The sequence below is a fragment of the Hesperophylax consimilis genome, chromosome 27 (genome assembly GCF_061612785.1).
Source record: "Hesperophylax consimilis isolate HC1 chromosome 27, BYU_Hcon_1.0, whole genome shotgun sequence".
Classification (NCBI taxonomy): Eukaryota; Metazoa; Arthropoda; class Insecta; order Trichoptera; family Limnephilidae; genus Hesperophylax; species Hesperophylax consimilis.
The window spans coordinates 24,253,428-24,280,502 of record NC_142862.1 but is presented as its reverse complement, the minus strand read 5'-3'; the positions used below and the strand labels follow the sequence as shown (position 1 = coordinate 24,280,502).

The following is a 27,075-nucleotide window of genomic DNA, read 5'->3' as shown; positions in this document are numbered from 1 at the left end:
TAAAAAACCCAAATAATAGTGCTTTTATTTAGAGTCGTTATATTATATAATGTTAACACTTAGGTGGGGTTGTTAAACAGAATTTAAAAATAAATCATCAAATTTCAACGTTCATTTTCGGGTTCTGTGAAATTCCTATTCAAATTCTGTTATTATATCATTACAGGCTAGATGCTTGATACAACTGAAATAATAACTTGAAAACATCTTTCACAGAACTTAAAAATTAACTTTGAATTTTTTAAATTCTCTGAAAAATCCTTCCTTTGACCTTAAATCCTTCCAACCACCCCAATATTTAAAAGACTCATTAGCATTCCACAAACTATCAACATTAGAAGATAGAAGAGATATATATCCGACGAAAAATCTTATTCAAAATTATCCACAACGGTGTTGACAACGACTACCTTCTGGAAAATGTTTATTTGCTGTTTCCAATTCAAAACACACGGTCAAACAAACTATTCCACATCACACACTCAAAAGCTAACTACACCCAACATTCGTTTTTCAGAAGGACATGCGCAAAATACAATAATGTATTTTCAGACGCGGATGTTTTCCATTTGTCCTTGGTTCAGTTTACTAAATGCATATTGGAGAAAAAAATCAAATTTTTAATTACGTACCCTCTCCCCTGCTGTTTGTAAAATATCTAAGATACGAGTATCTCAGTTATTTTCATTAAGGTGTGTACGATATCTAAAATATCTCAGTTATTTTCATTAAAATTAAACGATGTCACTTCTATTTTCTCTGATGCTTACATATTATTATTTGCTGATGATATGAAAATATTTAAAATCATTAAAAATATCTAGGACTGTTTGTCCCTACAATCCAATTTCAAAAAAACTGTAGAGTGGTATTCCAGTAATAAACTTACACATTAAAAAATTTCAAATTATGATTTTTTTCAGAATAAAAACCCCATCAAATATAGTTATACACTGAACAACCACATTTTTTATCTGTACCTGAAATTAGGGACCTCGGTATAATCTTTGATAGTAAATTATCATTTACTAATCACGTTAATGTCATTATTAGTGAAGCAATGAAAATGTTGGGCTTCATTACTAGAATATCTAAAGATTTCAAAAATATCCATACATTAAAATTACTTTATACAACTCTAGTCAGAAGTCAATTAGAATATAATTCGTCTATATCATAGACATATGAATATTAGTAGACCTGCCCTAAGTGATTAAAAGCGTATTATCCCCACTCCCCATACCGGTTCCATTGGAGCCGGCTGTGCTCGCGTATGGCCTCGAGTGAAATTTGAAAACGTGACGTCATCATTCTTGTGCAAACTATGGTCGAGGCATCATCGGTTCATTTTACGAAATAACATGGCAAAATGTTGACTTGTACTATGAAAACTTGTAAAAATAGATGTGAAAAAGAGAATAAACCCAATTGTCGTATTACATTCCATATATAAGCATTATTTTACTTTATTTTAAGCATATTCACATCGTATAGTATAGATCAGTTTTAGAAACATATACTTTCACATCGAGAAACGTCTGGACGCGAAACACAAAGCTGGTTGGTTGCTGGGAAGTAAATTATGAACATTTATAAAAGTGTCTTAACTAAATACTTAAACGAAATATTCGACTCTGAAAATAGAACCAAATTTTTTTGCCGAATTTGGACTTCGCAAATTTGTTCATAACGTGGCGAGTAATTTGCGCTCCCATGTAAAAATGTCTATTCATTCAAAAGCAGATTTTACTTTTAAGAAGTAAATGGTGATATTATAATGCGAGATGCCTATTTACTGTCAGATTGATTTATTGACGAATCACAGTCAGCCTTACTCCCTTCGTTCTTCAACAGTTGATTTTACCCCTCGCCATTATCTTCTCGTCTATTAATTCCTATGTCTGTGGTCTATATGGAACCCTTCCTACAAAAATCATGCAAACTCCATTGAAAGAATCCAACACAAATTTCTCAGAACAATTAACTTCAAATTAGGAATTCCCTCTGACTACATTGATTGAGATTAATTATTACAATTAATGCATCTCTTATCGTTAAAACATAGAAGAATACTTAATGATCTAATTTTTTTATTTAAAATAAACAATCACTGGTTTGACTCCCCTGAATTAACTTCGTTGATAAATTACCATGTTCCCTGTAGACCAATAGACTCAAGTCACCTTATTTTTGCAACAATAACTAACGCAGAACAAAATTCAATAATCCATCGCTTGCACAGATTAGGCAATGAATATTCCAACATCGATCACGCTGATTGTCTATTATCATATAAAAGTTGCATAAAACAAAAATTGTCGATTAATACCATACCATCTGATAGTATTAATACGCTTGCGTCTGGACGATGTAGGCCCTCTGATTGGTCAAATTTAAATTGTTTGTTTCGGTTAAATTCCGCTAACTTGAAAATTAAGACACGATTTCATACTAAAATAGGATCGCCTCATAATAATACGAGATTTCTTCAAAACCATCGTTTCGGCTCATATAATTTTTGGATAATATCAAAGAAAATATGTTTTAGAAAATTCACAATCCATTAGATTAATTACATTACAGTGAAAATTATCCACAGTTACGTGATTATGTTTGACGTTTATAAAAAAATCACGCGTTCCTTCAATGGCCGATGCGCACGGCTATAGATTAGTTCGCCGACAGAGCGCACCTCTGGCGGTCTAAAAACGAACCAAATGAATGCCGCGAATATTTAAATATGCAGCTCACAATATTTGACCTCTTACGATTAACAAGTGTTTAATAAGAAGATTTCTTCTGGAAGCTTATCACTTTGTAATGGCATTTTTCATTATTATTTATATATATTTTTTTTGTTTATTAATTATATCTGATTTTATATTGACATGTTTTCTAATTTCTAAAATTTCAAAATGATTTATTTGCGATGCTTTATATCCTGAGTGAAGTATTTTAAGACCTGAATTTTTTATCGAAAGTGTGATCATTATTCAAAAGATGATTTGCAAACTCAGATTCACTATTTCCATTTAGAGCCCTGCGATATTCTTTAGTTCTGACTTCAAAATTTCTATTGGTTCTACCTTTGTAAAAGAAATTACAATCATCCCAGTTGAGTTTTTAAACTCCTGATTTTTTTGTTCGAATTTTGCTATCTTTATTATTAAGAATATATTTCTTCATTGTTATTAGTGTAAAACGCCAGTTGAATAGTACCAGGATTGTTTGTATATATAATTTTAGAAGTATCGTTATCCACAAACAGAATTCTACGCCATTGTTTATTTCTATCTTTAAAAAGACCGTTTGAAGAGAATATGTTTAATTTTTTTATTTAGTATTTCAACTATCAATTTATTAGAATAACCGTTATTAAATGCTATTTGTCTTATGGATATATTGTTTTATGGTTGTATGCTTTTTGTTTTTTTCAGGTCTTAAAATACTCCACTATAAATAATTTTGAAATTTTAGAAACGAGGAAACATTTTATAAAAGCAGATATAATTAACAAGAATTTTTTTATAAACTCTCTTTTAAATATTTTCCCACTCAACTGGTCTTTCCCGTCTAACGATATTGTAATTCCTAATTATTATAAACCCAGCCTACTCTTACCCCTCCCCCCTCCTTCTACTTCTTCTTTCCCAATTGCAATCTATATTTAATTTTTGACTTCGGTGTATACACAATAAAATGTAAACATTATTTTTATTTATTTATTGGACAATTTGCATAGCGCCGCTTTTGTGAGATATCACCTCAGGAGCGCTATATTGTAATAATCTACCTTTATATATAGATTTTTACTCTCCTGATGATGTTGTATATATAATCTAACTTTAAACTTTATTATATACAGTAACAGATGTAGGTAAAGAATTACCACCAGTTGGAGTAAAATTAACATCTTTTAATTAAACCGACTGCTAATCTCATCGCACAATTACCCTCCTTTTATTCATAAACAAGGGTACAATTAATCAATATGTAATAATCTATTATTTAAATCAACTTTGTTATAACTATCTTTAATTGTGACAAACTAAACGATATTGATTCAACTTATAGACATTGACGGTTGTAACACATATTTAAGCACTGCAAGTCTCCTATGAGCTAATTATATTAGGTACCTAAGATAACAGTTAATATCAGTTGTAGACATGTAGTCAATAATAGTGTTTCATTTGAAATAATCCATCACAAATACGTAAAATTTCATTTATTCAAACAACTGTCATTCTTATTATGCGTAAATTTAGCATGTTATTATTAATTAACTCCTTCCTGTTCCGTGTTTTAACAATATATATACTCACCCTCTCTCTGTGAATGTCCTAATATCTATCTATTAAATGTAACTGTTGTTAATATCACTTAAAATGGGCGAAGCCCAAACAAGAGCCGCCCGCAGGGCCAACCAGAAAAAACTACTAGTCATAATGATTATGTAACTTCAGATTAAAAACTACTAGTACTCGATAGGTAGAAGCTGATATCAGTGCATTATATATCATAGTCATCATAGGTACTATGTAAAACTTTATCGGACTGTCAAGCAGTGTCGCACATTATTATTAAATCTTAAGGGCCTTCCTTACTAGCGATCTCAATCGTTGTATGAAGAATCATGAATTGTCAGATTCTAACGACAATCTAAGTTATTAATCGTCAAAATATCGATAATGTAGCCACGCTAGGCTATCATAAATACATTTTTCTGTCGAGATATGTGTTTTTACTAACAATTTATTTTCGTTAAATACTATATAATGAACATCAAAGAATTCTCCTACTCATTCGGCTCTATGAGGTGGCCGTGAATGCACGCTTTCTACGGTCCGTCGTGTCAATATTTTTTCAAAGTTCGAAATTCCGCGTAATTATTACACTTCCATGAGACGTTTCAACAATATTCCACTCTATGCGTTGCGCGTAGGGACTATAATAGTGTGTCGCCTTTTTTTATGTTTCATCTGTGCGTTTCCGTCGAAGCTGTGTAGTGTCAAATAGTATTATTAAGAATCAATTTATTGTTAACATTTTTTTGGGTTTCTAGGTAATAAACAATTTAATATTATTAAGAATTAATATATTGTTAGCATTTTTTCGGATTTCTAGGTAATAAACAATTTCATATTATTAAGAATTAATTTATTGTTAACTTTTTTTCGGGTTTCTAATAAATATAGTAATAAACAATTTGATGTTTTTAAAATATAAAAGTATATAAAATATTCCAGCACTTACAATAAAATAAAAGAAGCACATCGTATAAAAATGTTTCAGTCGAAAAGATCGAATGCCGAAATCACTTACTTCGAAATTATTGCAAAAAACTTAAATCACTGTTAGAAGTATCCCTTAGCATTGAGGAAGATTGTGTCAAGCCGTATTTTACGCCTGAGAACGGCTGTACGTTGTGCAATAACGTACCGGAAGACTTTGAATTAGGAAAAATAAAACAGTTTTATTTGGATATATTGAATGGTCCAAAACATGTATTTGGAGACCACTCACTATGCAAGGAACGGGCATACTTTTGCAAACGGGATACTGTCGACACTAATTACGTACCCAAAATGACTTCGAGCTTGATAATGTCAAGAAACGCTTTTACAATTTTTGCATGCTACCCGAATTAATTGATCTTCGACACAATCGCTGCATGCCTATTAGAAATCCTGAGTGTTTAGAAAAGTGCATAATAGCGAAAAGAAACAAAGTAAAATTGGTTTCAGCTAAAACCAAAACATGTAAAAAGGAATTGTTTCGAAGAAATCAATAACATTTTATTTCATTGAAGTGTCTTCAGAAGAAATTTCATTTATATTCCTAATGTATGTAGTCCACATTTTTAGAAATAGGGAAAAGGAGGGTTGGAAAGTTCCTGGCTATTCAGATCTAGTCACTAAACAACTAAAGAAACAAACTTCCTTAAAAAATTGAAAATTAATAGTATTATTACTTCAATAGAAGAGAGTCCAAATATAATTACTAATCATATAAATTACTTCTTCAGTGACATTGGTCCAAGCTTCGCTAGTAATTTGTGCAGTGCTAATAAAACTATTGAGATGTGTCTGGTGAATGATTTTAAATCTGAACTTCACGTTACAGGGGACAATTTTTATTTTAAACCAACTAGCATTTCTGAATTCACAAATGTGAAAAATGATTTAAAAATGTCTTTCTCGTGCGGTATTGATTCTTTAAGTGTTATGGTGTATAAAATGCATGTATCCGAATTAGCTTGTCTCATATCTCACCTTGTAAATACAGGAGTTTTCCAATAAGAGGTGTAATTTTGATATTTAATCGTAAAATATCAATGGTTTCGTTGCTTGTGTGGCACGTAGCGCCGTCTTGTTGAAAGTAAACGTTGTCCAGATTAATACCATCCGATTCCGGCCATAAAACATCATTCATTTTTTTTCGGTAGCGCAGTCCATTCACTGTTGTCCATTCTGTTGCTCCAGCCTCATTTTCAAAAAAGTAAGGTCCAATGACTCCGCCGGACCATAAACCGCACCAAACAGTCACACGTTGAGTGTGAAGAGGCTTTTTAACAATAACTCTTGGGTTTTTCGAGCCTCAGATGCGACGATTTTGCGTGTTGACGAAGCCACCGAGGTGGAAATGGGCCTCATCACTCAAAATGATTTGCATTTGATTCACTCAAGTGAATTTTAATAAGTTCAATGCGTTGTTGAAGCGTGTATCGTTCCATTTTATTAATGGCGTTGTTTCTACTTGTCAAATGTCAAAAAATGACAGCTTCAAAAGTAACATCTACCGAAATAGCGGGCTATTCAAAATAACACCTCTTATTGGAAAACACTGTATTAGCTTCGAGAGTGGGATGTTCCCTTCTCATTGTAAGAAAGCTAAAGTAATTCCCCGTTTTAAATATGGAGATCGTCTAGATGTTAATAATTACAGACCTACATTCTTACTCAATACTCTTTCAAAAGTAATAGAGAGATTAGCTATGTCGAGATTGGTATCATTCTTAGAAACATATAATATACTCTCTAGCAATCAGTTTGGTTTCAGAGAGAATACAGGAACAAGTGATGTAGTGTTGAGGGTATTGTCCAAAGTCAAAGTCAAACATGAATACAATGTCCTGAAGGAGCTTGCAGAACTAGAAAGCATTACCATAAAAAAGTGTGGTCTTTTCATACATGAAGAGTATCCGTATATGGGTGCGACACCAGATGGAATTTCTTCTGAATACACCGTGATTGAAATTAAATGTCCTTTCGCAGCACGCAGCATGCTCATATAAGAAGCAGTAAAATCCAAAAAAATTATGTTAGCGAAAATGGAGAAATTCTGGTAAATACATCTCACGATTGGTTTTACCAGGTTCAGGGCCAATTACATGTAACAAAAAAAGCTATTTGTATGTTTGTTGTATGGACTGAACTCGGATAAAAATCGAAAAAATTTTACGGGATGACGAATTTCGGCAGACTAATATGGTTGAACAGCTGAATCGCTTTTACAATTTTTGCATGCTACCCGAATTAATTGATCCTGGACATAATCGCTGCATGCCTATTATAAATCCTGAGTAATTCAAAGTGCATAATACCGAAAAGAAGTAAAGTAAAATTGGTTTCAGCTAAAACCAAAACATGTAAGAATTTTTAAGAAGATCAATAACATTTTCATTGAAGTGTCCTCAAAAGAAATTTCATTTATATTCCTTATGTATGTGGTCTACATTTTTAGAGATAGGGAAGATGGGGGTTTGGAAAGTTCCAGGCTATTCAGATCTAGTCACTAAACATATCTACGCCGTTCTCAAGCAACTTTCAATCCTGAATTATGGTCTCTCACCAGGGTGATACTGAACGTATCTTCCACTTTTGAACGAGGTACAGATTCATTATATGTAACTAAATAAAATTTATTTTAATTCTATAATATGACATACTTATATAAATTAAATTAAATTTGTTTTGTCCTCGCCGGCTTTTGAACCCGTGACCTCAAATTAAACTATACAATTTAGTATTAACAGTGCCCCGCCGTACTGCGAAACCAGGCTGGAACAAAGGGAAGCCTTTTGTAACTCTTTATAATTGTATTTATCAAAAAAAAAATCCAAATAAAAAGTTATATTAAATGTTGTTACTGAGAACCTCCTCCATGAATCAAGCTATTGTAATATTGCATTACATTCTAAAATATATTTTAACATTATTTTCATAATCACAATATCTTCTTAGAGTAATATTATTACTCTAAGAATATCTTTAACTAATAATAATTTGTTTTGCTCTGTGCGTGTCTTGTATTGAATGGAACGCACCGGCCAGCTGCCAGGTGCAGCGAGTTAGATATTCGAATTCGCGCTAGAAACATTTAGTAGCGAGGGCCGTTAATGCCTTTTAGACATTTTATAAGCACTTCATTCTTCCTTATACTACTTTATTGTATATTATTACATATAATTTCTCACTTTGACTTATTACTATACTACAGATTCCTACTTATATTATATTTATATCTCTTTGTTTTTTTCATACTTTTAACCTTACTTACTATTTACTGATTATACCATTATACTTACATTTATATTATTGCTGTATCTGTAAATTAGTATGTGAATGGCACATGTTGTGCCGTATATGTGAAATAAATAAATTAAGGTAGGTTAGATATCTAAGATATCTCAGTTATTTTCATTAAGGTGTGTACGATATCTAAAATTTCTCAGTTATTTTCATTAAAGTATGTACGATATCTCAGTTATTTTCAGTAAGTTGTTTTAAGTTTATTTATGTTTTTTTCTGTATGTAACATGAATTTTATGTGGAAACTTCACTGGTTAATGAAACTTGTAAAATGTTATTATTTGTATAAAATTATAAAACTGTTTGTTTCCCTAAAACACAAAAATAAAAAAAATACATTACTGCAGCCGAAAACTTCCCAGACGCTGTTTTCTAAAAACGATGGCATCAGCGACTCGAGACTGAGGTAAGCTTCATTTTTTCATCAGCGAATCGCCACTCAGGTAAACTTAATCTTTTCATCTTGTTTGCTAACTCGTCTTTATCATGTTTCAAATATCTAAAAGAATAAATGAATCAGGTTCATAATTGATTAATGTATAGGGTAAATTATATGGAGTTTACATCTCCCGAAAATAATGACAACATTACTTTTACCCACATTATTGTGAGGCTGTATTATTGTGAACCTGCGCGCGATACCTCGCGCGGCAAATAATTAATTCTGTCTCCAGCGGTTTAGCCGTCGGTTTAGCCCTAAATCTCCTCTAGCGTCCGCGATCTGTTTTTTTTTTCATAAAATTATTGTAACGTGAGTTTTGTTAAAATAAAAACTAAATTGGAAATATCCGAATTCTCATTATTTCACACCAAGAGTAATCACTTCACCTTGGATTCTGCGGATTGGAGAACCACAGCATCATTCAGACAACAACCAATTTAAATTGGCGATAATCACAACCCTCTGTAGTATTGATTATGTTGACTCATCCTCTGAATTGCGGTAAGGGTTTATCGTATTTCACTATCAATATATTCACAAAAATTAATGTTGTAATAATATAAAAAATAAAACGCATTTTTATGTATATTTTACGGAGTAAGGAATAAATTTGGCATCTTTATTAAATAATTAGTTATAATTGTTACAATATTTTTCAGTAATAATATGCAAACTTTATAATTAATAAGTCTTTCTTACCAAATCGAAAAAAATTGCAATCTTTAGGACAAAAGTGTGATAAGTTTTATGTTAAAAATTTTAAAATTAATTACATTTTCGTATTTTTAATAATATAGTTATTTACACGTAAAGTGGAATATTTTAGACGAAACCTTAACTATTTTAGAAGTCAAAATTCGTTTGACAAAGCACTCCAATGAAATAAGCATCGTTAGTCAAAAAAATCAGATTAAAAATATATTTTTTTTATTTAATTTATAAAATTTTAATTTATATGGAGTTCCACAAATCAAATTTGATAACAATAAATATAAATCAAAATTATAGAAAAATGGAAAAATTTGTTTTCAACTACGGAGAAATAATTTTGTAATAAAATCATGAAAATGCATAGATAATAGAAACAAATTTAGATATTTTATGAACACTTGCAGACTGTCGCCGATCTTTGATTAAACTGCACGGATTATCAAAGCGGCTATACAATGAAAGTTATGCGTTTGGTGTGTAGGTAGAAACAAAGACGGGAAGCCGTTGTGCTTAGTGCGAATTGGAGTAGTTTGGGTGATAAAGGTTTCACTTTTGATACTAGCATTGGTTCATGTACCATCTATTTTGTTTCTATTATCTATGGTTTATTGAATGTATTATTTATAACATACAATTGCTTAACATTTTGGGGGGAATCGAACACGTAGCCTTTCAAATCGAAGTTTACAAAACAAAAACAAAATTATAAATAACAAAAATTAAAACCAAAGTTTTATGACTTACGGCAGTATTCTTTTGGAATTGCAATAATTTTTACAATATAAATACATCCTTATTCACAAAATATGAACACGATTTAAAATATGAACATTTTTCGTACAATAGTTTTAAAATATGGTCGACAAAAGCAATTCAGATATTTATTTTCATTAATTGGTATACTTAAAAGAGATAATAGGAATATTTATATGGACTCGAGTATATAAAACATTGAGAAATGCCCAATTACGAGTAAAAGTAACTTAAAATATTTAATAATTCAATGGATAACCTTTAAAAATCTTTTGTTAACTATTTGCAACATCAACAAATATACCTCTATGTACATTAAAAATAATTGTTATAAAATGATTTGGTCTTTTTAAATTAAAATGGAGCTACAGCAGAAAGGTATGCAAATATGCTTGCAATGGATTCCATCTCACGTAGGAATACATGGGAATGAAGAAGCGGATTTGTTAGCAAACGAAGCATGTGTGAATGGACACATGTATGACAGGAAACCAGATGCCGAAGATTACTGCCAAAAAATTAATTTAACATGTAATATGATGTGGAATCAACATTTTGAAACTTTATCTACCAATAAGGGTATATGGTATAGAAAACTCCAAAAGGAACCGTTTAAAGAACTCTGGTTCACTGAGGTTAATCTGAAAAGATCAGAAATGAGAATAATTTTTAGATTGAGATCCGGACATGCACTAATGGGAAGAGTATTGTGTTTGATAGGCCTCTCTGATTCTCCAATGTGCTCAATATGTGAAGAAATTGAAGATGTCCAAGATACATTAACAAAGTGCATTAAGTATGAACAACAGAGAGTGACAATATTGATGACCTCGGACCCATCGGAAGTTCAGAATTTAATAGCCTCAACAGAGTTCTATGCCATATCAAGAATCATGAAATTTATTCGATCATGTAAATTGGAAAATATTTGAAAGTTTAATCTTGGACAAAAGGCACCTTTTAAAGAACTTATAAATTATAATTACAATATTTTAATATTTTAATTTTAAAAACAGATGAGGCAAAAAATGACAACATTATGTGAGTCAGAAGCCTCGTTAATAAATAAAAAAAAAAATAATTAAAATGGATAGCACATACAAACGTTTGAAATAATTGTATACCTCAGGATAATTTGTTGGCTTTTGGGAACGGCTCATATGGTCTCGGATAAATCGCTTTATACTCAAATCTAAAAGTTAACTTGAAATTGAAATGAAATTTCGTGATTTTTGATGAATTATTTTTATATAAAACAAAAAACGAAGGACCTAACAGTAAAATTCGTAGATATAATATAGACATTTTTGTCTATATTGTGTGTTTGTCTATTATATATTTTTGCTATTTTTTAATGATAAACTAATGTTTATAAGACAAGGTTTTTAATGCATAGCACAAAGGATAACAAATTATTATAAGCAATAATTAGTCGCCTGAAATATCAACAAAAATAAATGCATTATTATTATTTATAGTTAAATTATTTGTTTCTGTCTTATAAACATTAGATTATCATTAAAAAATAATAATATTTGACAAGTCAAAAATCTAGTGAGAAATTTAGCACTAACAAAGCATTTCCTACAAAAATAAATTTGGTTGTTTACAGGTGGAAAAAATATGAAAGGCAGCAATTGTTCATTGAGGTACTAGTACATATTGAATCATTTGGCGGGTTGGAAATAAGCCGACATAGCTCAGTGGTTTCAGAGCACCTGACCGGACATCAGAAGGCACGGGTTCAATTCCCGTTGGCGGCATATATTTTTACTCGGGAAATATTTTCAATTTGTATTGATATTTCAGGCGACTAATTATTGCTTATAATTATTTGTTATATATTTTTACATTAAAAATTTTAATATTTAAAAAAAATTATTTTTTTAACCTTTCGAAAGCAGCTTTTAGTTTTCTAAAAAATTCCAATTTATTCTGTTTATTTGTATTTTATTGCAAAGCAGAACTATTCCGACCTGGGACAGAATATACCATAGGCCTGAAAATTTAAGTATAATTAGGTATATTTATTAATTAATCATAAATTATTGCTTTCATTTCAAATGAAACGTATACGCCATTATTTCAATCAAAAGTTCCAAATATAAGGTTACAGTATACTTCATATTTTCTTTGGCGATGATTTAATGCAACCATCGCATCGTTATGTTCACATGTTTTTTTAGCTGGCTGTATACACCGTGCTTCACGCTCGCACCGCGAAACTTATTCATGAAAAACTTAAAAAATTTAAAAAAATATATTTATTAATGATTTGAAATGTGAGGGTGGTCATTTTGTTATCTGAACATGAGCAGTATTCGCGAAAGTATCTACGATTACATTGAACATCAAAAATAATATTTTGTTAATTGATAAAAAAATATAAATGTGATATCGCACAAGAGTCCCAACTGCTTAAGCTGTCCGGAGCCAGTGAGGCTATGGTAACCCCAATGGGGGATGTTCTGAGGCTGAACGTTGTGCGGAGAGCAAAGGTTGTATGGAGACAACATTTCAAGCAAAGTTTCAATTCTGAATGGTGGTCTTACACCAGAGCAGTAAGACGTACCGCAAATATATTATATAATATTTTTAATGAGTAAATTGTGAAATACCATCAATTCACCGGTTAGTGGCCGAGTTGGCATCGCGTTTGGATGCCACCTGAATGCCACCTTAGTCCTCCATCACAACACAATCAAATTTTTCCGCTTACTGTGATGGTAGTAGGAGATTTTCAAATATTGTCAGGTTATTCGTAACCCGGGAATATTTGTCTTTCTCTAAAATAAAAAACAAATCAAATAAAATTTTCGCATGCCGAGATGTAAACCTGCGATCTCCGGCTTGATAGTCGAGAGCCTTACCCCTGGCCTGGCTTTTCCTTAGAATGGCTTTGTTTAAAAAACTTTATAACAATTGTTTTTTTAGATTATCATGAATAAATTATCACCCCCAAGGTTTCGCGCTATGAGCGTGGCACAGGTGTATTGTTACATTTTAAGAGGTAGACCATATTTATAAAACACGTAAAAGTATTTATTAAAATATTAAAATTGTGCGCATCATTAATAAAATAACAGTACAATTTCATAGCTCTATGAAATTATAATGTATTCGAAATAGTACCGAGAACATTTTCTGATTTCAACTTCAGCCTCAAAGCAATAAATACGTAAGACATACATTGTTTTAAATCACCACCATCTTTAATAATACAAGCCCTGTTGTAGAAAATGAATTGACAATTAAATAGACCTATTTTCGGACTTTTGCACTCTGTTTAGCAGAGTTTGGTACCAATCCCTGCTACTTCCATATTTACTAACCTAGTGCAAAAATCCGAAAGCAGGTCTCTTCAACTCTTCGTTCATTTTCTTTGGCACGAAACACTCAAATAAAATTTACATTGGATGATACATTTCAAATGTTATTCCAAACGCCATACTAGGGATGCCCCTGTGTTATAGCGGGTGAAGCTTACAGATTGAAGATTTTCATAATATACACAATAGTTAGTAAATTATACAATTCCGATTCAGTTTATATTTTATCAGACAAATATCAGTTAATAATGAATTAAATATTGATAAGTATTATAATGTATATGAATTAAGTCAATTGAGGAACGTGAGAAATGTGTTGAGGGAGATTAGGTAGTTAATATGTAGAATTTATGAGTTATTTGTGTTTTGAAAGTATGGAGTTGAGTTTCTTTTTTTAGAATATCAGGGAAATGGTTGGAGGTTTTGGGAGCTAAGCAGGTGAATTGTCTTTGTGCTGCTGTAGTATGAGATTTAGGTACGTCGTAGTGTCGTTTGGTTATATTTCTAGTGGTGTGATTGTGTTCTAAGAGTGTTTTTTCAGTGTGAGGCTTAGGTAGATTGTAGTGTCATTTGGTTATATTTCTGGTGGTGTGATTGTGTTGTAAGAATGATTTTTCAGTATGAGGTTTAGGTACATCGTAGTGTCGTTTGGTTATATTTCTGGTGGTGTGATTGTGTTGTAAGGGTGATTTTTCAGTATGAGGTTTAGGTACGTTTTAGTGTCGTTTGGGTATATTTCTGGTGGTGTTATTGTGTTGTAAGGGTGATTTTTCAGTATGAGGTTTAGGTAAATCGTAGTGTCGTTTGGTTATATTTCTGGTGGTGTGATTGTGTTGTAAGGGTGATTTTTCAGTATGAGGTTTAGGTACGTTGTAGTGTCGTTTGCTTATATTTCTGGTGGTGTGATTGTGTTGTAAGGATGATTTTTCAGTATGAGGTTTAGGTACGTTTTAGTGTCGTTTGGGTATATTTCTGGTGGTGTGACTGTGTTGTAAGGGTGATTTTTCAGTATGAGGTTTAGGTACATCGTAGTGTCGTTTGGTTATATTTCTGGTGGTGTGATTGTGTTGTAAGGGTGATTTCAGTATGAGGTTTAGGTACGTTTTAGTGTCGTTTGGGTATATTTCTGGTGGTGCCTTTGTGTTGTAAGAGTGATTATTCAGTATGAGGTATGAGGTTTAGGTACGTTGTAGTGTCGTTTGCTTATATTTCTGGTGGTGTGATTGTGTTGTAAGAGTGTTTTTTTATTGAATTTGTACAAGAAATGTGTCAGCATAAATTTTATATGGAGTTGACCTATATTTAAAACATTATACTCGATAAAAAGTCGAATTGAGGAATATTTTGTCGGTCGCTTTTAGATAACGCGTATTACCATTTTTTGTGTTTTTCAGAGGATCAATAATAATTAATAAAGATGGCGGTGCCTTAACTGATTTTTTGTCTATGAGATTCACCACCAGGAATAATAGACTGATTCAAAAATAGAAGTTATTTTAAATATAGTACCTACCTACTTATATTAGTTTAAAACTAATTAAATAATAATTAATCCTTTCTCAGATGACAATCAATTTATTAAAAAGGTTCAATGAATTGTCAACATTACTTTATTTCGTGTTAATACAAATATTTTAAAACAAAAAAATAAAAACTTATGAAAATAAACATAAATTCAATTTTTATCCCTTCAAACTAATTTGAATTAAAATGTGAATCTCTAAAAACCAAAGTTTCCAAACACAATTTGAGAAAAAAATTATGAAATTTGTGAATTTTTTATATTTTTTTTTTACATGAAACAACAAAAAGGGACGTGTAAAAACGTTAATAATAGATACATTTACCTAATAAAATATGTCTGTTTTTTTTACTTTTTCGTTATCAGTATTTATTTTTCGAAAAAACGTAAAGTGAGCCATTTATAATCTTTTGTATGTTTGCATTAAAAAAAAATATTGTTAGGTATCTATTTATTTTTAATAAAAAAAATGTATTTTATCACCTTTCAAAAACAGTTTTTAGTTTTCGTATAAGTTCAGAAATACTCAATTTATTTGGATTTTATTGCAAAGTGGAAATGTTCTGACAGAATATGCCAGAGACCTGAGGGGTTAACACGGAACCATTTACCATCCTGATAATCTGTTAACCGATTAAGCTTTTCTGCAAAAATAACAAATTAATTACTAATTAATTTTATATTTAAAAAATATTTAAATTTCTAGATGGTATTTTGGGAATCTAATGACAAATATTTTTGGAGTGTTTATAAAAATTGAAAGTTAAGTACTTAAAAGTATAACACTTGCTTTGGAAGAGGAACAGTAGCTTATAGTTTATTTATTTTATGAGTTATGTTTTAAAAAAAACAACCCGTATTTTTAAACAAAAAAAGTTCGAACGTAAAGAATAAAAAAATGTGGTTCCATATATTATGTATCATATTAACGTATCCGATCAACGTATCGAAAATCGTATCGTATCACCGTATCAAGCATCAAGTTGTCGACCAGTATCGTTGTATCAAATAACTACCTCTACCCTAAATTTGTATCTCCTTCGATGATTCGGCAAAACAGGAATCGAGATGGTAAGGGCCCTATCACGTATCTTCTCAGAATGATTTGTATATTATAAATGCGTATCACAATAGCGATCGTAAAACACATTGGTGTTACGGAATTGATTTTCTGATACGGTAAAATGATACATATTATGTGGATCCGCCTTAGAATATTAACGTAATCATTTCAGTTGCATATAAATAAGTTACACAGATTCGAGATCACCTTACATCGTCTGGCTATCTACATAAAAATCGTATCTTATAATGAATAATTCGAATGAAATTACGTGGAATCTATCACTGAAGCGCACACGTCATCGGATTGTTCAACAAATGGTCCAGAATAACCGGAGTCCCCGCGGCGATTTCTATCGTTGGCGCCAAATCGTCGCCATCTTGAAAGATGGCTGGCGCCGATCTGTCAGTTTTCCCGCCGTTCCACTCTTTTTCCTCGTTCTCGGTGTTGTCGTTGTCGAAAATTCTCTCTATTTCTCGCCGATTTTGGTCGTCGTCGCTGTCGCTTGGCATGTCGATCGATATTTGCCGGTCTGTGTTGCTGTAGCATGTTTCGTTGGTCTCGTCTTCGAAGTAAAGGACGTCGGAGTTATGGTTCGACGAAGTTTGGTCGTACGACATCTCTTCGATGTCGCAGTCGTAGAGGTTGATGGACGTCTCGCTGGTATCGCTGTCGGTATCCCCGCAGTCGAAGTAGTGACACTGTTGAAAAAAATAATAATTAGCAACATTGTTGAATATTGGCAGTATCAATAAAAACCTCTTTTAAAAAAATCTTCCGGTAATTTTTTTTTACTACATCGCTCTTGAGGTGATATTGCACAAAAACGGCACTATATAAATCATCCAAATATTATTTTTATAATCTATTTTCAATTTTCGACGTAGTTGCGCCATCTTTTAGGCCGGCTAGTAGCCAATTTCATGGAATTTTTTTTTGGATTGGACTTAGGATTGAACCATTGACTGATTCTCAAACTGTTGTGAACTTGAACTTAAAATATCTTTTAAAATTTAAAAATGAATTGTTTGATTAAGGATTGAACCTTCCTCACAGGGACTGGAGTCAACAGCGCAAACAACTGCGCTAAATCCCGATTGAGCAGGACCGATATTTATTTCGTATATTAACTTGTTTTTAGTTATACTAGTTTAGGGTAGATTTCGGACATGTTATATGACCTAAAAAAAACAGTAATCTCCAAATTTTATCACATCAGAACTCACCGACAGCGAGTTTTTAGTGAGGATGAAACAGACTTTCTGCCATATAGTTAGAGAACTGCGTCAGATGTCTACTGTTTCAATTTTTTATTTATTTTTATTAACATAATAAAAAACATTATATAATATAAATCATCCTAACAAATTATTATAATCAATAATTAGTCAACTGAAATATCAATAAAAATAGAAAATATCTTCCTAGTAAAAATAAATGCCGCCGACGGGAATTGAACCAGCACCTTCTAATGTCCGGTCAGGTGCTCTGAACCACTGAGCTACGTCGGCTTATTTCCAACACGCCAAATAATTTTAATATGTAAGTACCAGTATTTCAATCGACAGTTACTGCTTTTTATAATAATTTGTTATTCTTTGTGCTATGCAAAAAAAAATCTTATAAACATTAGTTTATCATTAAAAAATAAATCATCCTTATCATATTAATCGGTCTTTCAAATAATATCTATACCATATAAATAGTGAATAGTAATAAACGATTATTTACCGACATCAAAAGGTTTTATGGCATCAGCAATAAAAGTTATAACATTCGACGAATATAAATAATATTTGGTGAACTCCTCAACTCAACGACCAATTAAACTTCTCTACCCGTCCTTGTCATTTCTGAACTTTTTGGGAAAGTTCGGGTTGAAGTTACCTGCCCCCAGTTCTCGAAACACCTATGGAAATTTAAGGCCCGATAAAATTTTATTGAGTTCAAACTTTTGGGTAATTTCGAGTTACAAAACCCTTTGACGGGACAAAACATTACAATTCAAATATTGAAATTCAAAGCAGAATCGGAAATGTCTGAATGTATTTTTGATATGAATGAATATACCCCTTCAGAATTTTTCTTTTTGTCTTTTAAATGACAACATAGAATTTGCTGGCGCGGTATATATGCGAGTAAGTAGGTATGTATTCGGAAGGACTTGAGGACTCTATATAGTCATCAGGAGGATTATATTGTCATCCTTTGAGTTTAAATCTTGTGCGTATTTTTACTGAGAAAATCGAAGAAGAAAAAAATCAGTATCTGAAGCAATATATATTTCATACTTAAAACTGCATATTTCAGTGTATGAATATTACATATTTCAAACTGAATATTTTAGTGTATGAAGCTATATTACATACTTAAAACTGCATATTTCAGTGTATGAAACAATATTACATACTTGAAACTACATATTTCAGTAAATGAAACCGTATTTCATACTTAAAACTGCATATTTCAGAGTATGAAACCATATTACGTACTTAAAAATGCATATTTCAGTGTATGAAACAATAGTACATTCTTAAAACTGCATATTTCAGTGTTCGAAACCATATTATATACTTAAAACTGCATATTTCAGTGTTTGAAACCATATTATATACTTAAAGCTGCATATTTCAGTGTATGAAAACATATTACATACTTAAAACTGCATAATCTCAGTGTATGAAACCATATTTCATACTTAGAACAGAAAACCTTAGTAATTCCTGCAATTTTCCTACCTACCCAATATATCCTAAAATGTCACCTCATGAGAAGATTTCAAAACCTATCTTTCAAACTTATGAGTTCTTATATGCTCAGTGTAAATTATTACCTCAGACAGGAAGGATTGATGTGTAATTTTTTAATTTACATTACATCAAACACGTAGATTAATATCTGATCAAATATTTTTATACAAAATTCTGAATAACGGCCTGGACTCTCCTGAACTCGTAAATTATTTAAGAATTCACATACCTACAAGGCCAACCAGTAAAAACCATTTTTTTCATTTGTCCGCGTGCAGAACCAACCTTAGAAAAAATTCTCCAATTCCCCGTATATGCGCGCAATATAACACGCAATTTAACAATATCGATATTCTTAATAATACTCTTGTGAAATACAGAAACGAAGTCAAGCGTACGACCACAAATGTTGTTTAAATTAATGCACAGTTATAGAAAAGGTACAACATGAGCATCTCCTGTCCCCATCCCATTTTCCTCTGCCTCTTGCCCTTTCCTATTCCTTCTTCCTTCTAATATACTTGTATGATTTTTTTTTCTTTCTCTTTTGTTAATTTCATTTTCATTTAAATGGTTATAACCAATTTCAATTTAGTATTATATCATATTAACCAACATTAGCAAAAGAAACTATTTTGGCTTACCTCATATTTAACCTCTTGTATAACTTATTCTGTATAAAATTGCTGTTTGTTTCTTACAATAAATAAATAAATAAATTACAAAGGTGTCGGATGGGAATGATTGTTTTACCGGTATTTCAATGGAAGATGCTCCAAGGAAATATCGTCATTGATCCCTTCGGCATTCGTACATGGTTGACATTTGTCACATGAGAACGTGTCGTTTCTACGACCCGTTCTTGAGTTAACAACTCGGCTGTGGAATGTTTTGCTCTGTGTTAACCTCATCCGACATTGTGAGTATTTTCAAGACCCAAATTAACCCTTCCACCTTCCACACAGCTTCCCCAAAGATTTCGTAGGCTCTGAGGGAAATTATTTTCCTCGGGGCCTATCGAACGGCGTGAATGTTAGACAAGGTTAGGTTAGGTAATGTCGGTAATATATTTTAATGAAATATTTAGCAATTAACCATAGGTGGCACTGCCTTGTCAGCAGGCAGGCGCTTCCGCAAGTCAGGTTCCGAATGGTTCCGATTGGGACTACCGAACCTAGCCGATCGTAGGGGCAGAGCTAGTGTTTTAACTATTTCGATTGAATAACTTAAACACTCAACGAGAACGGACGTCAGTCCAGTGATAATTAATTAGGTATTAGATAAGGTTACGTTTTTTAATAATACAATTGTAAAAAACAACTGAAAAAAATATATATACATCGGTTAGGTCAGATTTTATAACAGCGCTGTATAAATCATATAATTTAAGTCCGATTATTATAAATACAAAGCAGAAAGGGAATATTTCTCGATTAAAAAAATCCCGCATGTGTCTCAAAGGGTTAACAGCTCAAAAACCTTCACATCTACGAATTTTCCGTTTGAATTATTTATACGAATGAAGACATAAGATAGTTACAGCTATTTCCCACATTTCTCTGCCACATTGTTCTCGTCATAAAATTTTACATACGGCGTTATTATCTTTTTTATGTCTTTTCAACCGAAAATCTGAACTTCTATCTAAACGAGCTGAGGCCACTGAAGACATAAACTAATAGAAGTGAATTGTGAGAATGTCTGAAGTAATTTTAATTGTCCTTTACTTCGTTAGAAATTAAACAAAAATAAATCGATTAAATTCCTAAATAACAAACAGGCCTGTAGTTTTAATAATAATGTAAATATTCTGAGGACGTAGAGTTCTGTTTATAAATAACCTAGCGAAATCTCCAATCCCAAACAAATTTTACACTAATTAAAATTAGTTTAGGTAAATTCTTAAATAATATAAATAATAACAACATTATATTATTATTTTTTTAATGATAAACCAATGTTTATAACACATTAAAAAAATATATTTGACTAGTCAAAATATTTCACCCAACAAATGTAGATATAATATGTCTCGACGCCATCTAGTGGGAAATTTAGCACTAACAAAGCCTTTCCTGCAAAAATAAAGTTGGTTGTTTGCAGGTGAAAAACTATAATAAGCAGTAATTGTTGATTGAAGTACTAGTACATATTGAATTATTTGGCTTGTTAGAAATAAGCCGATGTAGCTCAGTGGTCCAGAGAACCTGACCGGACACCAAAAGGTGCGGGTTCAATTCACGTCAGCGGCATTTATTTTTACTCGGGAGATATTTTCAATTTGTATGGATATTTCAGGCCACTAATTATTGCTTATAATAATTTGACAATAATAGATGTTGATTATGAACCAAGTCACTCGCGCATTTACAAACTTATTTGCAATGATCGTTTTGCCGTTTATTAAATACGTCTATTTGAATTTGAATTTTGTTTTTAGTAATGAACGAATGCAAATCTTGCAAGCGGAAATTAACCCACTTCCCGACATCAGATCGATCTGAATCTCAGCAGATATACTACCAGACATTGTCGATGACAGCGCATTCTATCAAGATCAGTCATTAATAACTTAATTAACAGCCCTGCCATTGTCGCCTCTATAAAATTCCATGTACCGACATTTTATGCACAAGATAAAATGTAACATTCTTTTTTAATACATACACAACCAACTATCAAACACACTCACTAACCAATAGGATGCATTTCTCTGAAATTGTACTTTACGCGTGTGTATACGTGATTGCCACCAATATGTTTGTGGTAATCACGCATACACACGCGTAAAGTACGCATTTCTCTGAAATTGTACTTTACGCGTGTGTATACGTGATTGCCACCAATATGTTTGTGGTAAACACGCATACACACGCGTAAAGTACGCATTTCTCTGAAATTGGATGACATTGCAGCAGTTAATATACGAAATAAATGGCAAGGTTGGTAATGTTGACTACTCCAGTTCCTGGGTAAGAAGGTTCAATAATCAGACGAACCAACAAAAAAATTAAAAAACATTTCAGAATAGATGTGTTATAATTTGTTTTTATGGGTTGATTTTTATACCGGCAAAACGGTCCGGAACATCTACCATAGAATGAAAGTACATCTTCTAATCAATTTCAATATTATGTATTATAAAAGTAAGTGTACAATTTGCGTGCCGCTAAAACTCAGAAACGAATCCCGATCAAGGGAGTTATATGGTGTAGTAGCTCTTTATCCCCCATCCATGAAGAAGGTTACCGTTTTTACCTGAAGGGCGTGCTTTTGAAGATATAACGGCTGGAAGTTTCGCAATCTAGAAATTTTTAGAACAGTCCAAACCATTCAACAGTATTTGAGAGCATTCCACAACATTCCAGAACAACTTATTATACATTATGGAATGTTGTGGAATGTTAGGGAATAGTTTGGAACGTTCGGGAACATTCCAGAACATCCCAGATCATAATGAACTAAAAAATGGATTACAGGCCGTTTCCTGATAAACTTTTAGTAAATTTGTAATCGTGACAATACATTGATAGTATAAAACAATGTCACTATCCAAGTCTGCCTGTTTGTGCGCTTAGGTCTTCTAAATTATGTAACTGAGTTTGATAGGGTAATCTATACATTTAATTCAATTTAGTGGTTAATTACAATTAGTGCTTTTCATTTTGTAAACTATTAATACTTTATGGATAATCAAATCAATTGGTTTATCTGGGGTCTAGGACTCGAAAGGTTTTGAGTAAATTAGCGACATCAGTTTTCTTTAACATCGGTGTAGATCATATTTCTATGGATATCGTCTTCGGTGGCTGTGGCGAAAGATTTTCGGAACACAGAATTGCCTATTCAAGTTAGAGAGTTCAAATTTGTATATAACTTTTTTACAACATTGTTTAAATCTCTCGAATAACATATTGTAACTGGAGAAACTTTTCATTCCAGTGGTAATTAACAATTATTTATTTATTTATTACACTCCCTAGTTGGCTTTTCTTTAAAAAAAATACAAGCATTTTGTATCAGTGTAAACACTTAAAAATTAATACAATAAAGAAGAATGTAAACATTATGGCAAAAATGAATCCTCACGCATAAAATTGAATTTAAAAGATTCAACAAAACAAAATAGTAGAAGCGGAGAAGTTATATGGGTACATAGGTCTATTTGTGTCTAGAAGAATAAAAGTGATAAAATATACAACATTTATACTGATTAGTTTTCAAATGAAATATATCACCCAGATCAGAATATTTGTTTCCGAGATTGTGAAGTCTCGGAATCGGAGAATTTTGGTAAGCTAGTGTCCTGGTATTATTGAAGTAAAAACGTAAGAAAACGGCATGATTTTTTGGGAACATGGATATTGATACATTGAAGTAATTCAATTAAGATAAATCGAGAAAAGCAAGAGTTATATTAATTTAATTGAATCCCGATAATCCGTTGTATGTTTTGTTAATTACAGAATAGACCCAAACACGTTTCATGGCGGTCAAAATAAAATTATGAATGTTATCGTTCGGTGTAAAATAACATTGCATTAATTAATCATCTCACCTGACATTCCAAACACCTGCATGAATCCGTCAGCTCGCAGGGAATCCCTAGCGCAAGTGATGCCTCACGGTACAGTTCCTCGCTTGACTTCCGCTTCCGCCATCTTGCAATATCCACCACACTTCCGGTGGTCCATCCTCCAAGAAACCCACTAACGATCCTCCGTAAAATATCGCACTTCTCGTCAGAGAACCTTCGCTCTTTTGCCAAATTCCGATCTGCACTTCTACTGTGAACTTTATCCGAGATTCTGACTTCTTCCAGACGTTTCTTCTTGTCTTGTTCCTCTTCTAAAGATCTCGCTCTTTCTAATTGTTCTTTTTTGTCTTTATTGCTAGTTGTTATCTTTCCATTTATCGATCTTCTGATTATTCCTGCATTTGTTACTCTATCATTCTCTCCTTTCTTGACTTCATCTGTCAAATTAGTATCATTAAAATCAAATCCATCTTTAATTATTTTAGAAAGATCAAAATTACTATTAAAACTGTTGCTAATTGTTTTAGATCTGTCAATTTCATTCCGTTGATTAGTGAAATTTGATAAAACGCTTTCGCCTTTGGCTGCATCTGTTATATTGGTTTCGAATTCATTGAGATTATTGGTTAGACTTCCAAAACAATCATGGTTTTTTGTAGAACTTTCAAATGAATTGACATTTGTTGAAGAATCAAAGCCATCAACGCATTTTTTAAGACAAGTTGAACTTTTAAAGCTGTTATCGAAACCATTGCTTTTGCTAGTAGAATTTACAAAACTGTTATCGAAGACATTGCTGTTGCTAGTAGAATTTACAAAGCTGTTATCGAAGCCATTTTTTTTAATAGGGGAACTGTTAAACTTGTTCAGAGAGCCATCAAATGTGTTGGTGGAACCATTTTTTATGTTATTATAACTGCCGAAACCATTTTTTGTACTAGTGAAACTGTCTATATGATTAAATGGATCATTATTGGTGTTAGTAGAATTGTCAAAATTATTTTCAAAATCATTTTTCACGCAAATTGAACTTCCATAATTTTTTGTAAAATTTCCAATAGGTTTGAAAATTGGCGTATTATTTTTCAAGCTTTTAGGGTTGGGGTAGTTATAATCTATGGGTGGGGGGTAGTTGTTAAAATGGTTGCTTTTTAAATCGATCAATGTTTCAGGGGTCAATACGAATTTCGCCGTTTCTGGATTCGAAGTTTTGTTCGAGCAAAATGTTCTGTTGTTGGTTTTGTTGTTCTTCTCTGGAGATACAGTTTGGTTGACGACCGCTCTCCCAGCGGGAGAGTTGAAAATGTTGACGACGCCAATATCCTGAAACAAAGAAAACGTTTTTTAAAATTATGTAAACGAAGGTTCTCGAGGCCTTGAGAAAAATCCGACAATTTATGGAGTCCCTCGGGGATAAGATGCTACTGAAAACCTAAATAATCTTGGATTTATTTAAGGAATATTTTAATAAGTCGCTTGTCTCAAGGAGAAAGTCAATATGATTTGTGATGCACATTTTACAATATGCAAAGCTGACCCAAATATCAGCTCAAGGAAGAGGAATCACAGCATAGCGAATTACTTCAAAAGTCAAACAACAAGAAGGAATCATAAAATGACAGCATTTGCACGAAAGTTGAGACTGTAGATTACAAACTGGTGAACGTTGTGAATTCCATTGACCATATTCACGGGGTGAGGGTTTTTTTAGCTTTTGGCGACGAATGATTCTGCTCGCCTATTGTATGGTGGGTTAGATCGGGGGATACTGGATGAGAGAGATCCTGATCCCTAACAGTACTCTATCGATCCCAGCACCACATTAGGAGAAATGCACAGAGATAAACGAGAATCGCTGATTCATTAAAGTCCTGTTAAAAACGGAGCATCATGCCGTTACCATAGTATTGGAATACGTTTAAAAGCACCCGCATTTCTCCAAGTGATCCAATGAAGAAATGCGAAAATATTATCAATTATCATGAACACTTGTTCCGACATTACAATAACAAAATCGTGCTTTGCTGATGTATTACTAGGAAACCTATCTATTCATTCATTAGAGGCCTGCAGTCCTGTTTTTAACCGGAATACGAATAATTTGATTAGAAGAGATGGACGGATACATCTATCACTCCTGGACACGCTGACTCCCAGATTCATATCTAACCCTCATTCCTGTCTCTTTGCAGGAACTTCCTCATTTCCTCAAAAAGACCCACAGATGACATAGGCCATGAGGTAAATTTTTTAAGGGCCTTCTGTGTGGAGCTAACGTAAACACTACAGTAAAACTGTTTTTTTTTTTTAAGTAGTTGATCAGAGGATGAGCTGGCATCGCGTCTTGGTCCACCCAGGCATCCTTTTCCGCTTACTGTAATAGGAGAAGGAGATTTTTAAATTACTTTCAGATGATTCGTAACCCGGGATATTTGTTTTTCCTTTATATAAATTTAAAAACACCATAAAACTAAAAATTACAATCATCCTTTTAGGCTAGCATTACACTTGTAAGTTTTTTCGTAAATTTACGACTTCTAGCCAATGGGCGCATTGGATTTTCAAAATGCAAGATGCCCATTGGCTAGAAGTCGTAAATTTACGAAAAAACTTACAAGTGTAATGCTAGCCTTAAACAAAATAATTTCAGTTATCTGTGCTTTGCGTTAGTTATTCCTGCTTAAAATCTGTTTGCTTTGCATTCATTACTGTCATTTTTACAAATTGGAACCAGTTACGAAGTTGAATAATGACAGATATTTAAAGAACCTATTAAAGTGATTTGTTTTGGGGTATTATGCCGTGTTGCGCTACCTCTTTCTTTAGCCAACGCTTCGGACAGCATTGGAGTGTCCATCAACAGGGCAGCTGTGTTATTTACCACAATCTACACATCTGCCCTGATGATTGACACTGCAATGCTGTCTGAAACGTTGGCTAAAGAAGGAGGTAGCACAACACGGCATAATACCCCGAAAACAAATCACTTTAATACCGTGAAAATGGCCGTAAAAATAATAAATCACACCTATAAAGAACCTTCCTATGAAGCAATTTTTTTTTAAAATTTAAATATAAAAATCACGTATCACTGTGTTCGTACACGCTAATCTCCGAAACCATCCGTCCGATTTAAATTAAATTTTGTGAATGTGTATGGTTGGTTCCAACCTGAAATATAGAATACTTTTGGACCCAAAAAATCATTTCAGAAGAGATTTCTCATCCAAAAATACATACCCCCACAAATTTTAACATCCCTGCATAGAAGGCAGTCTGTGGCAGGACAACGTCCTCTATTATAAAATACATTCCAAATGGTTGAATTAAATTCTAACTGGTTAATAAATTGGAACTGATTTGTCAAAAATCAA

General features: G+C 32.4%; 1 protein-coding gene across 1 annotated transcript; it reads right to left on the bottom strand.

The window, feature by feature from the left end:
- Positions 1–16,534: 16,534 nt before the first annotated feature.
- On the bottom strand, positions 16,535–24,410 carry LOC149410807 (uncharacterized). Its single transcript, XM_089648345.1, has 3 exons — positions 24,407–24,410; positions 23,723–24,171; positions 16,535–17,115 (listed from the first exon to the last, which is right to left on the bottom strand). The coding sequence occupies exons 1-3, from the start codon at positions 24,408–24,410 to the stop codon at positions 16,696–16,698; spliced, it is 873 nt and encodes a 290-aa protein (XP_089504471.1). The 3' UTR covers positions 16,535–16,695.
- Between the last annotated feature and the right edge of the window lie 2,665 nt (positions 24,411–27,075).

What these genes read in the sequence shown, in the direction of transcription:
- LOC149410807 (XM_089648345.1), bottom strand. An exon ending in GCAGGTGTTTGGAATGTCAG is followed by an intron (nt 17,116 to 23,722) that starts GTGAGATGATTA and finishes TTTTTTCAACAG; the next exon opens with TGTCACTACTTCGACTGCGG.